The following is a 15216-nucleotide window of genomic DNA, read 5'->3' as shown; positions in this document are numbered from 1 at the left end:
TATTGAATTCCAACTGCCAAGGGATGTTTTACGTGCACGCAAATTTGTACGCGGGACCTCGGTTTTTCGTCCCACCCGAACGACTATACGCTGTCCCTTGCACCATTGACAAGGAAGAATCATGCCGTAAAATCCCGATGAACTTTCTCGGTCAACCCAGGGACTTCCAGGTACGTATATGAAGAAAACAAGAGTAATATTGATCAATACTATATTTTGAACAACAAATTTAAGTAGTAACTTTAGCTTCTAGAGCGTCCACAAGATTTTTCAAAGTGATCAAAGGCCATAACTCCAGCAGTGATTACCGTAAATTGTTGAAAATCAATAGGCTTCTTCATCTTGTAACCTTATACACTGTGGAGTAGGGTCGCCTGTCCGGGTCCTCCGGTTTCCTCCCACTGCTAAAGACCCCTACGCTCAAGTGAATTGTTGAAATAAAATTAAACCATATGTTAGTCTCGAAATGACCTAGTTTGTGTCGAGTGGACGTTAAACCCCATTTATCTCTCTCTATATATACACTGTGTATAAATTCAAAGTCAAACGGATATTAACTGTAGCCCCTAGAGCGTCCACAAGAATTTTCAAAGTGATCAAGGGCCAGTAATTATCGGAAATTGTTGAAAATCAACAAGATTCTTCGTCTCATAACTGTAAACACTGTGTATAGATTTAAAATCTATTGGGTAGTAACGTTCGCCTCTTGAGCGTCCACAAGATTTTTTAAAGTGATCACGGACCATAACTCCGGCAGAAATTTCCGGAAATTGTTGAAAATCAATAGGATTCTTCATCTCATGACCTTAAACACTGTGTATAAATATAAAGTCAATCGGATTATTAACTTTATCCGGTTGAGCGTCAACAAGAATTTTCAAAGTGATCAAGGGCCATAAATCTGGCAGTAATAATCGGAAATTGTTCAAAATCAATAGGCTTCTTCGTCTCATGACCCTAAACACTGTGTATAAATTTAATGTCAATCCGATATTTTTTAAATTTAACCCCTAAAGCCTCAACTGTTCGACGGACGTACGGGGGCGACGGCAATATACGACCGCATTGTTTCCATCATTTTGGGGTAATCAGCCCAGTGGTGTGGGGTATGTCGCTCAGGTATAGGGGCTATGCCCCGGGCAGTAGTGGGCTATTTATTTGCCCCACTTCCACCACTCGTGCAAGTTTTAAAATGACCGATATCATGTGGACGTTAGACGAACAAGGCTTGCACCAAATGAAATATTAAATACTGGTGTGATTATTGATATAAATTTGATCTCTATATCTGTCAAAGCTACCATTTTGTCTACAACTTCAATATTTTGGAGGACACGTGCCGACATTAAAACCCTACTGTGTCATAACACGTGACTCTCTACTGCCCTTAACCCCACATAGGCACTTTGTACGTTACCCTACAACATTTTTACACGATATTACGACATGGGTTGTCTCCATCTTCGTCTCAATATACAGTTTGGTTATGTACACTGATCAAGGTGTTGGTCAAGTTAGTTCCCCGGAATTTTGCAGTGCGATTTCTCCCTTTCGGTATTGCAGGACGAAGGGTCTGGCAAAGAACAGTGTCTAGTTGTGTAGTGGAGACCGGTGTGGCAGTTTCAGATGGTTCCTGGTGTGTGATTACCGTTTGGCGCATGCGCAGTTGTAGGAGTCAACTCACACCGTTACAGTCGCGGTGTGCATTGACTCCTCGTGATAGGATTTGCCCTAAGATTTTCTTACGGTCAAATCAGACTATTATGTACCGATATTTACAGTATTACCACCACGAGAGGATGCAAATTGACGATCTTTATTATTATTATTTAGTATATATACCCGTCCACAATGCGAACATTCTCTCTTGTATTTGGGCTGTCTACATGCATGTTTGAATGTATGGGATGGTATAATAAATCTATATTTATGTTAAAGAAATCGGAATAAGAAATTCCATACTTGTGATAAATGAAGCCACGAAATATCAAAGGCCTTAATCTTCCCTTGGAGGTGAATTAATTGATAATTTCAAGCCAATCATCAATTTGTATGGTTTCCACTGATCGTACGTGTGTAGAACGACTAATCACTGAAAAAAAAAACAACGGCAACAAATCACGAACGATAGAAGTATCAATTTCAAGCCAATCAACTTAGATCCGTTGATCGTGTAACTACTCATCACTAAAACAACAGCTAATCACGATAACAAGTATGTTTATTAATGACAAAACTCTAATCAAGTACATGATATACTTTTTCCTGGACTGTCTGACCAGGAACCAACTGGCACCGCAGGAAGTAGATATAGTTTCGTTGTTAAGGCAAACATCAGTTTCGGACATGCGCAAGTGCCCAGGAGAAAACACACACCAGGAGTCAACTCAAACTATCACACCGGGGCACATTGAACATATATATGGGTACATTGAACCACCATGAATATACTATCCTTTATAAATAATACTAGACAACCCAAGACTACACAGAAGTGATAATTACTTCTTAGACTTATTTCTTCGTCAGTAAGCAGTAGCGATATCCTGTCAATTATTTTTTTAGGTAATGATTAGGTAAAAGTGAAAATGCACTACTTCCACTTATCGTTTTCCATACATGTTAAAGGGACTATCCCGATTAGAACAGAGTCTCAAAAATTAAAGTCCGAGTACGTATGAAATTTAACCACCAAAATATATAGGAATGGTGTATTGACCTTGTCTCAAAATTTCAGCTCAAAATATTGAGTCGTTTGGACGTGAACTTCAAAACTGCTTATCCGGACACGTAACCCTTTTATGATTTCGGGTCAATTTTTTCGTTGGGTGACCTGATAATCGATTCCCGTTTCTTGAGAGGTCTATACAGTGAATGACCCATGTGTTGTACTTGATAGTGGACGGTAAATTTCACCTATACACATTATTTTGATTAAAAAAAGGTCTGGTTTTATCCAGACACCGTATAATACAGATTGGGACACCGGTCTCCATTTCCGGATGAAGACTGACAGGTTTAAGTTGTTTGCAAACGTATCACAAATATTAAGTTACCTGCTCGGCCCGTAGGTAAAGGGTTTTAAGGCATTTTAACACAAAATTAAGCAGTTTTATTCTCCCAAAAATTATCAGGATTGGCCCTTTAACTGTTTAGTCTAGGAAATTCTTGTACTTAAAATCAGTTCATATATGTCTAATCTACAATCCAGATAAACGGGGCTTGATCCATAGAGGGCATATTGAATTTTTTTTAAATTTTGATCATGAAACTGTGATGAGGTAGATTGATCGAACCACTGTCAATGGGGTACGTTGAACACGGGCTTGATCCATTTTGAATTTTTTTTTAAATTTTGATCGTAAAACTGTGATGTGGCAGATTGAATTGAACCACTGTCAATGGGGTACGTTGGACTACTGGTTCAATGTACCCCAGTGCATTATAGGCTATATACCATAGGTAATTTGTAATATCTTTGAAAATAAAAACAATAGATTTAGAATATCAGTTGATCCAACTCTGTAGGCCTGTCGTATAAAAGGAATTAAAACTTCATGGGAGCAGTGTTCGAAACTTAGCTGTGACATACAGGGGCGCAATGGGTCTCCCTGACGAGAATCGCTCGTCAGCAAATCAGGCTGTCCGAATTTAGACAGAATATTGGACAAATTTTAGTTTGATTCACTGCAAAAGCTGATTGGGGTCGTACTATCCCACCAAACTGCCAACTTTTATTAAGTGCAATTTACGGCGATTTGTAGGAGCCTAGGGAATCCGGACTCCTGTTTGTTTTGATCGTTGCAAGGATGTCAAATCTGTGGATGTTTGTTCTTAACTAAACACTGATTGTTTGCAGATTCATTAGATCACTACGAAACAAGTGATTAGGTTTGTGATCCAAATCCAGATCTATGTTTAACATGGAATTTTTACCACTGTTCAATGTGCCCCATTTTGTGGTTAAAACTGCCCCGACTATTTTCTACAGCGGGTGCTTAAAATGTGTTGGTTTTTTTTAAAAGTTAAAATTTAATTTAATTGAATCTGATACACAATAGCAACTATGACATATCTTTAAATAATACAATAAAGTAAATAGATCTTCTAATAAAAACACTTGATACGGAAGGAGGACAACCATGTAGTATGTACATGTATGTGAAAAAAATGGTTCAATGTGCCCCGGTCTCCACTAGATGGGACGAAAACACAAGGCCCTGTGTATATATATATATTTATACACATTGGCGTGCACATAAATGAACACCTCACAGTTGGAATTCGATGGAAAAATGCCACTGTCCCTTGAATAATTACGTCATAGCACTGCATATCGTAGTCCGATTGAAGCAGAAAGTTAGGAAAATTAAATGAAATGGGGTTTAACGTCCGACTAGTCTGCCCCGAGTGGACTAATGAAGACGGACATGCGCAATACATTGTAGATAGGCCCAGAGCCTTATATATAGAATAAGGCTCTGGGTAGGCCTACTATGAGGAAAACTTTGCCCGAATAGCGGCGCTATACCGGCCTACTCTTACACTGAATTCAATCAATTCTTGGAAAAAAGGTTTATTATATACATGTCAGTGTGATGCGTTGCGTATACCATTGTCATAGTTGGTGCATTACATTGCATTGTCGGGGTCGGTGTATTACATTTCATTGTCAGTCGTGGTTGGTCACTGGTGCTTTTACATTCATTGTCAGTCGTGGTTGGTGCTTTTACATTCATTGTCAGTGTGGGTGCGTTATACAGTCATAGATTAGTATATGTCAGACTTCGTTACGGGTGTGGATTTACATGTGATCATCAATCGTAAAAATGGCAATAATATAATACATATATATGCGGACTAGAGAGCATTCCCCTTCTGACTTAGGGCCTAGGCCTATATTAGACTGAAGGCATGGACCTTTTTTGTCTTTATTTAACTGAACAAAAGATAAATATGTTGGCCTAATTTAATTTCTACAATCCTGTTATCTATTTTTTCATGATCAAAATGTAGGCCTAAATATGTGATTTCAAATTTCAATGGATTATTTGCTTTTGATATTATCTCTAGTGCTAGAGATCAACTCAATGCCCCAAATTGTACTAGTGAAGGCCTACTTTTCCCACGAAATAGGCCCTACCAAGCTCTTCACTTTAAAATGTTTAAAATCATAACCGGTTATTGGCTAACATTCTTCTGTTTCTTTCAGTTACCCCAAATAATTTCGTATATTTAATGATACAGCGTTTTATTCTTGTTTAGTTATTCTAGAGAAATCCATTAGCTTAGCAATTTGAAATTTATCGCTTAGTCATCCCTTACGTAATATAACGCCCAATTTACAATAGGCCCTACAACTGCAAGATTGCAACATGGTCGAACCGTCTGGATAAGCAATGCTTAATTTGTAGCAGTATAAAACTGGTTGACAAAGACTTTAAACACCAACACGTCCAAATTTCAACTCGATTCAATCTTTGCTAAACGAAAAAAAGTATTCGTATAAAGTGGTGGTAAATGTTTTAAACATAATTTGGGTGACTACATTTGGAATAAAAGGTAGCAAAAAGAAAATTTTAGTGAAAAATAACAGAGAAGAGGTAAGACTTTGATCCACGTCCAGACTTTAATCTATTCAGTGTTCTATTTACATTGTTTTTTTATTTAAGGGGGAATGAAGTCGAATAATTGTAGTTAATTTGGATTTTGCTATGTGAGTATCCAAGCACGAGGCCTATAGCTATTTATTTACAGCCACGATAGAAGTGAAACAGTTTATAATTTACAATTATTTTAGATTCTGCTAGCTGACTAAATTGGTATTTGTGTCGATCTGACACTGTGGTGACTGAGAAATTTTATTTTAATTTTTAGACGTACGAACTAACGAAGTGCCGTCAAGTTGAGTGGATTTCATAACAGAAGCAATTTAGTCAGGTCACTCCATTTTGTAGCTAAAGAGGTAGCCACAAGAGATAGGTCGATAAAGTACATGCACACCTCGCTATAATATACCAAGAAGTACCTTGGCAAGTGAAGTAAGTTTAAAGTATCGTATGTATATGAGTGTAAGCTTGAATAAACTAGGAGTAGGACTAGGAAGGAGCTAAATGAGTAAGACACCGGATCGCTAGCTTGGTTTGATACTGGTGTTGGCAGAGAAAGTTCATTGTGATTGTCAGGTTTGGTTTCCCCTGGTCAGTGCGTCAAAGGTCGTCTAGTCGTTGGGATGGGACAGAAAACCGAGGTCCCACATACACATTGGCGGGCACATAAAAGATCCCTTGGCAGATGGAATTCAATATAAGAGTAGGCTGTAGCAGTGCTGTCCGTGCAAAAAGTCTGGCTTCATTAGTCCAGTCGGAGCAGAACAGTAGGACGTTATACCCCATTACATGTCATTTCATTTGAATGAACTATACATGGACCATATAACTTATAAGAAACCATTACTCACGGTGTTGGTTGAGGAAGTTGATTGGTATTGTCTGGTGTGGTTTCCCCTTGTCAGTGCAGAGAGAGGGCCTGACAGGACAGCTGTCTAGTCGTTCGGATGGGACAGAAAACCATGGTCCCATGTATACATTGGCGGGCATGTAAAAGCTCCCTTGGTTTTGCAGATGGAATTCCATATAAGAGTAGGCCGTAGCGCCGCTGTTCGTGCAAAATTTTCTTCACAGCATACTGTATGGCATAAGCCAGGCTTCATTAGCCCAGTCTGAGCAGAACAGTAGGATGTTATACCCCATTTCATGTCATTTCATTTGAATGAACTATACATGGACCATATGATAAGAAACCATTACTCACAAGAAAACATGTGATAATATTTTAGAAGAGCAAGAAATCTAGACTCTTGCTTTTTTGTATAAAGACTGACCATGGTCCTTGGCAATTAATATGCAAAACCCATGGTAAAAGTGCTAGGATGATTTACCCAAATTCACCCAAATCCACCATTATTTCAACTCATGATAATTTCGGTAAATCGTGCTACCCTGGTAAAAGCCCCAAAGACCAAAATAACTAACTGGAATATTAAACTTCAATTAGGCAGTTCGTAAGCAATATAGCTGAATTTTACAGGTTGTAAACCAAATGGGAATTCAGGTGTAGTAGCCCCTATTAAATATTTCTGGGTTTTTGGACTGTCCTAGGCATGTTTTAAAGGGAGTTCAGTCTAATAGACACCCGGAGCTTCTCCTTTTGAAGAATTTCACCTTGGGTGCTTCCCTGCAAAGACATTGTGTCCTACCCAAAAAAGCACTTAAACCCTAGTTTTGTGGCTTCCTCTGGCAAGTTTCTTATGAAACATTTGTCTGCGATATCAGTATATCACCCTTTGTGAAAGTGGACGTAAAACTCCAGGAATGAACAAACAAACAAATAGACTGTACGTGTTCTTAGTTCTAAGGAAAAACTGAAATATGAACCAAGTTCCTTTGACTAGTATATCAGTATCAAGGTCTTAACAACAGGAATAATGAACTGACATTCTAAGAGACAATCGGAATAACAGGTTGACAGATTTCTTGGCCATTATCTGTCTATGAAACACAAGGTACAATGTACGGTGATGTCTGATTGACAGAATATCGTAAGGAGGAGCATTGAACAAATTAATGAACAAACCAATAACGGATAGGCTGAGTAAAACAGTGCCCAACAAAATTTTTTATTAATAATAATGGTAATGAGGAACCTCAGTGCGTAGAACAGCCATAATGTCTTGATATTCAAGTAAATAAACAACAGCTTCAGAATATTGACATATAGAACAAAACTAAGAGGCCTCATATTTGGTGTGGTGTCATAAATGTTTACAGTAGTCAATTAACATTTCCTGAATATTCAAGTATCCACGACCACAAGAAGTACTAGGTTTATGAAAGTTCAGTAGCACGCCTATGCATCTGTCACATGAATTAGTTTTTATGCATCAGTGATGATTTTATGTACAGTAGATTTGATGTCATTCATTCATGATTAAAAATATACTAAGCAGCAAAAAAACCCTGTCAGGTTGGTATTTTACTCTGAATAGACGCATTGCATAAAACTTGCCAAATGTTTCTATTGTATATTTGTGACGACATTTCCAACTTTACCTGAACAATAAGGCCCCTTCCCAAACACAGAATTGAACCCAGGAAATGTTCTCAAAAACGCAACCTGACTTCTGAGATGGTAATGTGTTCTCCATGATTTTCATGAAACTCATGCTGCACTTGCTGTTCAACGGGACCAGACCTATAAAATGCATTCCCATACCTGGTTGAATCATTCACACTACAACGTCAGCAGTATGCCGTGACTCACGACAGCTCAGAGGAACCAAGTGCTTAAAAGACTCGACACTGGCCACACTGCCCAAGCCGTTGCCAATCATTCCAGGTCAATGTTCGGACCATCTACAGGCTTCAGCAAAGCTTTCGGGCCACAAACACCACAAATGATCTCCCCGGAACTGGTAGACCAAGGGTTACCAAAAGGCGACAAGACTGCCATGTTGGGCGACAGCACATGCAGATTTCTTCACACAGGCATCTGAGACAGCACGTCAGGCAGTGGGAACACACGGAAGACCAATCAGTGCCGATACGGTGCGCCGAAATTTCACCAGAGAGAACATTGATTGCCGTAGACCTTATCATGGACCAATCCTCACCCCTCGCCATCGACATGAACATCTACAGTTTGCCCAACAACACCAGAACTGGCAACACAGGCAATGGAGAACTGTTCAGTTCACAGTTGAGAGTTGGTATTGCGTACCAACTGCAGATGGCAGGATCAGAATATGGCTTCAATGTGGCCAGCGTTATTCTGACCAATGTGTCATGGAACGAGACTCATCGGGAGGTTCAAACATAATGGTTTGGAGGGGAATCGACCTGAACCAGAGAGTGGGTCCTGTGGTGTTCCAAAATCTTGGTCCAGGGAGAGGAGACGGCATCACAGCGGTGTGCTACATCGATCAAGCTCTCAGACCCCACGTCATACCACATTTTGCACGTCATCGAAACAACGTTTTCCGGACTTAAACCCGATTGAACATCTTTGGGCTGAAATTCGGAGGAGACTTAATAACGTCTTACTTAAGTGCGCCGGGGCCCCCATGAATTTTAATTCGGCAGGCCCCCATGAATTTTAATTTGGCACTGCACATCTATATAAAGTAGAGGCCAGTTTAAACTCAGAAACGACCGCAAAGGCATTTTCGAATGATGATGTCGCTTTTAGGGCAACCACCTTTGATCGAAAAATTCAAAGAAAGTAGACCAATACGATTTGGTCTTAAAATTCAAACACATGTATACTAGGATGGTACTGTAAATAAAAGGGTGAGGGTTGATGGGAGGGAGGGTATCTGAATGGTTTAAACATGCGTTGTAGATCATAAGGTCTTTCATTGCATCATTTGGCATTGTTTTGGACCCAGCTTGTACATGACAAGGAATAGGGTCGCCTGTCTAACCTTTTGGTTTTTCTCTGGGTCCTCCAGTTTCCTCCCATTGCTAAAAGACCCTATGCACAGGTGATTTATTGAAGTAAAGTTGAGCCATATGTTAGTCCCAAAATGACCTAGTATGTGTGGAGTATGTTAAACTCTCACTCTCTTTCTCTCTGGTTATCAATAAATACTTGTTTCTTATCACTAAACTAGTTTTTTTATAAAAAGGTAGGCTGGAGTAGAATTCATGATTTACATGTAGGTTATATTATAAGCTTATTTCCATAAAAATTGAAGGTGAATAAATTTGATGGATTGTTAAAATGAAATATCTTGAAATTACACTTTGAATTATGTAATGATAGAGATGGCTATGTTAGTAATATTTAGATATCTAGATACTTTTGCTCCAAGACAATTTGCTGAAATTTCATTCAAATTGATCCACTATGAACCGAGAACTAAGCGATTGAAATTTCTGCCTAGCCTTGATCATCATTCCTAAAGTCTGTACAATAAACAGCATAGTCTCGATTATCCATTTTATCTTTAAATCATGAAGGAAAGTTATGCAGTAAATTGGCTCATAATCCACTAAAGATTGCAGGCTAGCGATGCCATCTAAAGTTGATTATGGTTTGGATAGGTTAATTAATGTCTAATTAATAATTTAGATAACATTCAGGCCTAAAGAAGGACCTACAATAGACAGATCTAGCTCTTGCATAATGTATGTTTAAGTTTCATATGTACAATACTTGGCAGTTGTATTAATGACACTCTATTTTAGGAAACTCTAAATTAATTGACTGTTTTAATGTGCTAATTCTTATACCCGGTTCATATTATTTCAGAGATTTTGTCATCCGTTGAACAGATAAAACAGAAGTACAATGGGTCTACTCACTGAAGGAACTGCTTTATCCTGGGAGGAGACCAAAAAACAAGCTGACCATGTTCGAAAGCATGGTATTCAGCAATTTCTTTATCAGTATCATAAATTAAAAGATTTATGTAATGAATGTCTGTATTGGGGAGATGAGGTAATTAACATATTCTATCTAGCATGTATAGACTAAGCTCTGTATGTTGGGTTGACCTATTGCTTTAACTGGTGTGATTCAACAAACTGTACTAACACAAACTGTTTTTTGTCGCCACTAATCAGAGATAGTGTTATACCATGCCATCCAAGTAATACCATATGCATCTTAAGTCCACCTGTGTTTTCGCATGTTTTCCAATAGAAAATAGACACATATCTAAGGAAAATAAGATTAATCTGTTAAGTTATCACTAGGTGTATGTAGTTTAAGAGTGATTTTTTTAGGTAAATAACATGCAGTGTCGGATTTACATAGATAAAAGAACTAAGCTATTCCTTTTGTGAGACCCCTACCAATCCCACCGCTCATGACTAGAGGAATATGGGTAACAATGAGGATGGTGACAGGTGTTTTAAAGTTTTTGTTTTTCATTAGCATTTGTTGAATCACAGGTAAACAAAATATTGGGCTCTACTCATATCAGTGGGTGATAATCTCCTGGCTTGCATTCAACCAGATTACAAACAGGCCTCTCAAACGATTGTATCCAACACTTATTGGTGGCACTGGCTTGTTTATAATGTCTCCAAAGAATGACAAAAGATTCAAAATTTTGCAAATAATTATCAGCAGATTTGGTAGTCATATTTGGAACATAAATAGTAAATGTGTACAATTTACAGAGACCAGCTAAAGAAATTATGAACAAGCTCCCATGTCCTATTTTACACACTTTTATATGCCCCCCCCCCCATTTAATGAAACAAAATTAAACTTTGTTACAGACTATTGTAGGCATTTTTCTTTTATTTGTGCCTTTATCTTATAGTTATATTTGAATTTAATGGTTGGAGATAGATAGGTAGGCGTATTTAGTTAAATTTAGTATACTTGAAGTATTTGTATATATTTTGTATTTTCAGGTGGAATATATGTTAGTGAAACTAGATAGAGCTAATAAACAATGTCGTTTGGTGTTAAAAGCTCAACAGGTGTTGAAAAAACTACAAAAACGGGAACAAGAATTTCCCAAGTAAGCATCATTTGTCATTTGAAAGGGCATTCCTACATTTCACATGACAGTGAAAATAAAAATGGGTGTAGGTATGTAAATCAAACGTCAAAATGTTGCAAATTCAAATCAAAATAATAAGTGCTGAATTTATTTAACTGGGTTACTGAACTCATTTAAGGAATTTCATTTTTTAATTGTGCGAGTGACTTGATAAATGAGATTATCACTTACCACCAAAACCACAGCAATATGATTATCCAAGCACAAAGGACTTTTAGCTAACCAACTCCACAATGGAAACTGTAGGTTTGTAATTTCTCGAATAAAGTATCACACAGGTTCAGATAGTTGGACACTGTTAGGATAAAGATTTATAAGATTCATGCCCCCTGAATTAACCAGTTTTATACACTAAATATATCTGGAAATTCTCCTTTAATTGGTACTTTTATGGTAAAAATAAAGACACAAAGGAAAATGTATTGCACAAAAACTGTTACAGAAATTGTTGATTTGAATTAAATTGAATATACATGTACTGATAGTATTTAATTCATAAGTTATGTGAATGGTAGTTAGTTAGTTAGATCTCAGATGGAGAAAAACCCCAGACAAAATGAAAGATAATAAAGACGTAATTTTAAAAACTCTAGATTGAAATTTCATTTATTTTCAGTGATCATCCATCAACATGGAGACCAGAGTATGCTGAGTATATGGTGGAAGGTACACCAGGTAAACCGTATGGTGGTCTAATGGCCCATTTTAATCTGGTGGAAGCAAATATGAAATTAAGGTATGTATTGTGAGACAATTTCAACTGTAGGAGGTAAAGTGGGGGTACAGAAATGTTTGTTGATCCGTGCTTGTAGGCCCCAACTTAGATATTGGAGGAGACAGAGTACTAAAAGTATCTGTATTTTAAGTTGGTACTATATAACAGAGAGGTTTAAAACCAGTTACATGTGGTTAGGATACTGCGCATATGATAACAATGAAAAATATGAAACAATGTCAGTTATAAGTTCTTTAGCTTTATGTTAATAGAACAGGTACTTGAAAACTTGGAATTAGGCTTTTCAAAACCATAATATTATGGTTGTAACTGTTTGGCACAGACATTTTTGACCACCAATTGCAGTTCAAAGCAGCGTCATCATACATATTTGTGGACCACAATTATTAAGATGGCCATTGAAAATCTGAAAGATACTTATGACTTCATCAAATGTTTTTTACCAGTGAATTTTGTGGTGTAAGGGGAGACAATATAGGTAACCAGAAGAGTTACCTCCCTTACAACACTGTTGCTCTAATGCAGTGATTCTCAACCAGTGTGGCACAGCAAATCAAAGTGTGCTGCAAAATTTTGAACAGCATCCTAAGAAAAATGCAAAAAACCATGTGATCTCAATTGCGTATTCACTGGTGTCTTCTGGTAAGTTCATAGCTTGAGTCATTCTGTGTGTCTATTCTGTGTCCAGGGTTGTATGCCGTCTATAACTTGGAGAGTTTTTATTTTGCAAAATTCAAATATTTTTCATATGTATTTAGCCAGGTGTGCAGCTATTTTTTATGTGTTCCAAGTTGTGCCGTTGACAAAAAAAGGTTGAGAACCACTGCTCTAGGGGGGTTTATAATCAATTCCATGTACAGAGTTATGGCTAGAAAATTGAAATGGGCTCTGTCTGTCATAAACTGTTTGAGATATCTTTATAGAGCTTTATGCACATATCAGCCTATTATAGTAGATTCAGCCTCTGATGTTTTACTTTTTACTTTTATTCAACCATATAAAATACTCATATGAGCACCAGTTGTAAGTTTCTTATTCTAACACAAAAATATTTTCATTTCAGTTTTCTTTTAAATTAAGATTTATTTGTATTTTTATCAGGAAATGAAAAAACATTGTTATTATTGTAGACGAGAAGAAATCCAGAACTGTCTAGGTGCCAATGAGGTTCCATTATCGTTAACTGTTTTTCCTAGGTAACACTATTTATTATATTATTTGACATTTAATTTATACAGAAAGAAATACATGGTTAAAATATTTTACTATACAATTTGGCACATGGAAGTAGATACGATAATAAGTATACAGTGGACTCTGTCACATCCAACATCTGAATACTACGACATTCTGTGAAATCCGACATCATTTTCATGTCCCGATTTATTTCCTTATTACCTCAGCCAAAAAAGCTTTGAGTAATCTGTATTCTGAATATTCCGAATTACGACATCAATCATCCGTCCCGTCACACGATTTCCATTGAATCAACATTGTATAATCCGGCCTTCAATCGTTGGGTGTGAAGCCACAAAAGATTAACAAGCAATCGCCAATCAATTATCGGTGAGATTAAAACTCGCTCGTGTAGGTCTTTGTTGATTACTTTGATAATTTTATAATCTCTTGTAAGACAGTTGTGACAAATACTCAAGAATACCCACAAATTTTCCCATGAAATAACAGTCGTAAAAATATTCCTAGCAACTGTTGGAAACATTCGTTGTGCATGCCGATTGAACCTGAATAAATAAGGTTGTTCACCATATGGATCTCTCCGAACCGTGTGACGACGACCTGGACATAGCACAACAGATTATCAATGAACATGTGACAGCAAAGACAAGTGTGCAATCAACTGAAGACGATGAAGAAGATAAATGAATGACAGACTTGACCTATTCAAAATGCCTACACATGTTAAATGAAAAAAAACTTAATTTAATAAAATTTTGAATGTACAGAAAGCTTTATCATTTTTAAAGGGAATAACATTCTGGGGATTCGAAGCTACATTATAATAATACTTCTGGTTTTCAAAGTTACAATAATACTTCCGGTTTTGAGAAAACTGAGTATTCTGACATGATGTAACGATCGCGTATGATGTCGGATTTGACAGAGCCCACTGTAGTTCTATTGTGATCAATTTGTTTAGTGCAATGTTGAAAAATGACCGAATTCAGTTTTTAATTTCCCAAATAACACTTGGGTTCAACGCGAATGTAAGAGGGACCTAAAAAATGCATATATCTTAGACATATCTATGACATTGTTTATCTAGAACAGTTTCATTTCATTGTTGTTCAAACTTTTTATATAAACGTAGGTACATACATGAAGTGAGGCAACAAACCAGATTATAGCATAAATTCTGAAATATTAGTACAATTGAAATCAGAGCTAACACCTTCACATTAGTCAAATTTAGTTACCTGGACAAACATTGGCTGGTCATAAACTAAGCATTGCCCAAAAGTTATTTTTACAAGGTGAAGTAAGATGTTTAGTAATCACCTAATTATGGAAAGATATGGTTTTGCACTAAAATCTTGAAATTTCGAGAATTTGCAGCAGTTTGTAATATAAACTTTGGTTTACTGTGTTTCCTCTATTTAACTCAATACAACTATTTATAGTAAATTTGCAACACTGTGTTTCCTCTGTTTAACCCAATACGACTATTTATAGTAAATTTGGAGCACTGTGTTTCCTCAGTTTAACCCAATACTAATATTTATAGTAAATTTGCAACACTGTGTTTCCTCTGTTTAACCCATAACTAATATTTATAGTAAATTTACAACACTGTGTTTCCTCTGTTTAACCCAATAAGATTATTTATAGTAAACTTATGATAAAAATAAAGTGTAATACATATGTACAGGTATATATATATTTC

At 36.9% G+C, this 15216-nt stretch overlaps 1 protein-coding gene across 2 annotated transcripts in view; it reads left to right on the top strand.

The window, feature by feature from the left end:
- Nucleotides 1–5485: 5485 nt before the first annotated feature.
- Nucleotides 5486–15216, top strand: part of LOC126816012 (glutamate--cysteine ligase catalytic subunit) — a 30451-nt gene continuing 20720 nt past the window's right edge. The window contains exons 1-5 of one of the 2 annotated variants that reach the window (XM_050542151.2): nucleotides 5486–5603; nucleotides 10312–10500; nucleotides 11427–11536; nucleotides 12195–12314; nucleotides 13445–13510. In XM_050542151.2, the coding sequence (XP_050398108.1) occupies nucleotides 10351–10500; nucleotides 11427–11536; nucleotides 12195–12314; nucleotides 13445–13510 (446 nt within the window). In that variant the 5' untranslated portion in view covers nucleotides 5486–5603; nucleotides 10312–10350. Of the gene's footprint in view, nucleotides 5604–5894; nucleotides 6042–10311; nucleotides 10501–11426; nucleotides 11537–12194; nucleotides 12315–13444; nucleotides 13511–15216 lie in introns of those variants that run through there. The other variant, XM_056101956.1, reaches the window with a different exon arrangement.

The sequence above is a fragment of the Patella vulgata genome, chromosome 1 (assembly GCF_932274485.2).
Source record: "Patella vulgata chromosome 1, xgPatVulg1.2, whole genome shotgun sequence".
In the NCBI taxonomy this organism is placed as follows: domain Eukaryota; kingdom Metazoa; phylum Mollusca; class Gastropoda; family Patellidae; genus Patella; species Patella vulgata.
Note: the sequence above shows the minus strand (reverse complement) of the source record. Positions and strands in the feature narration are given on the sequence as shown.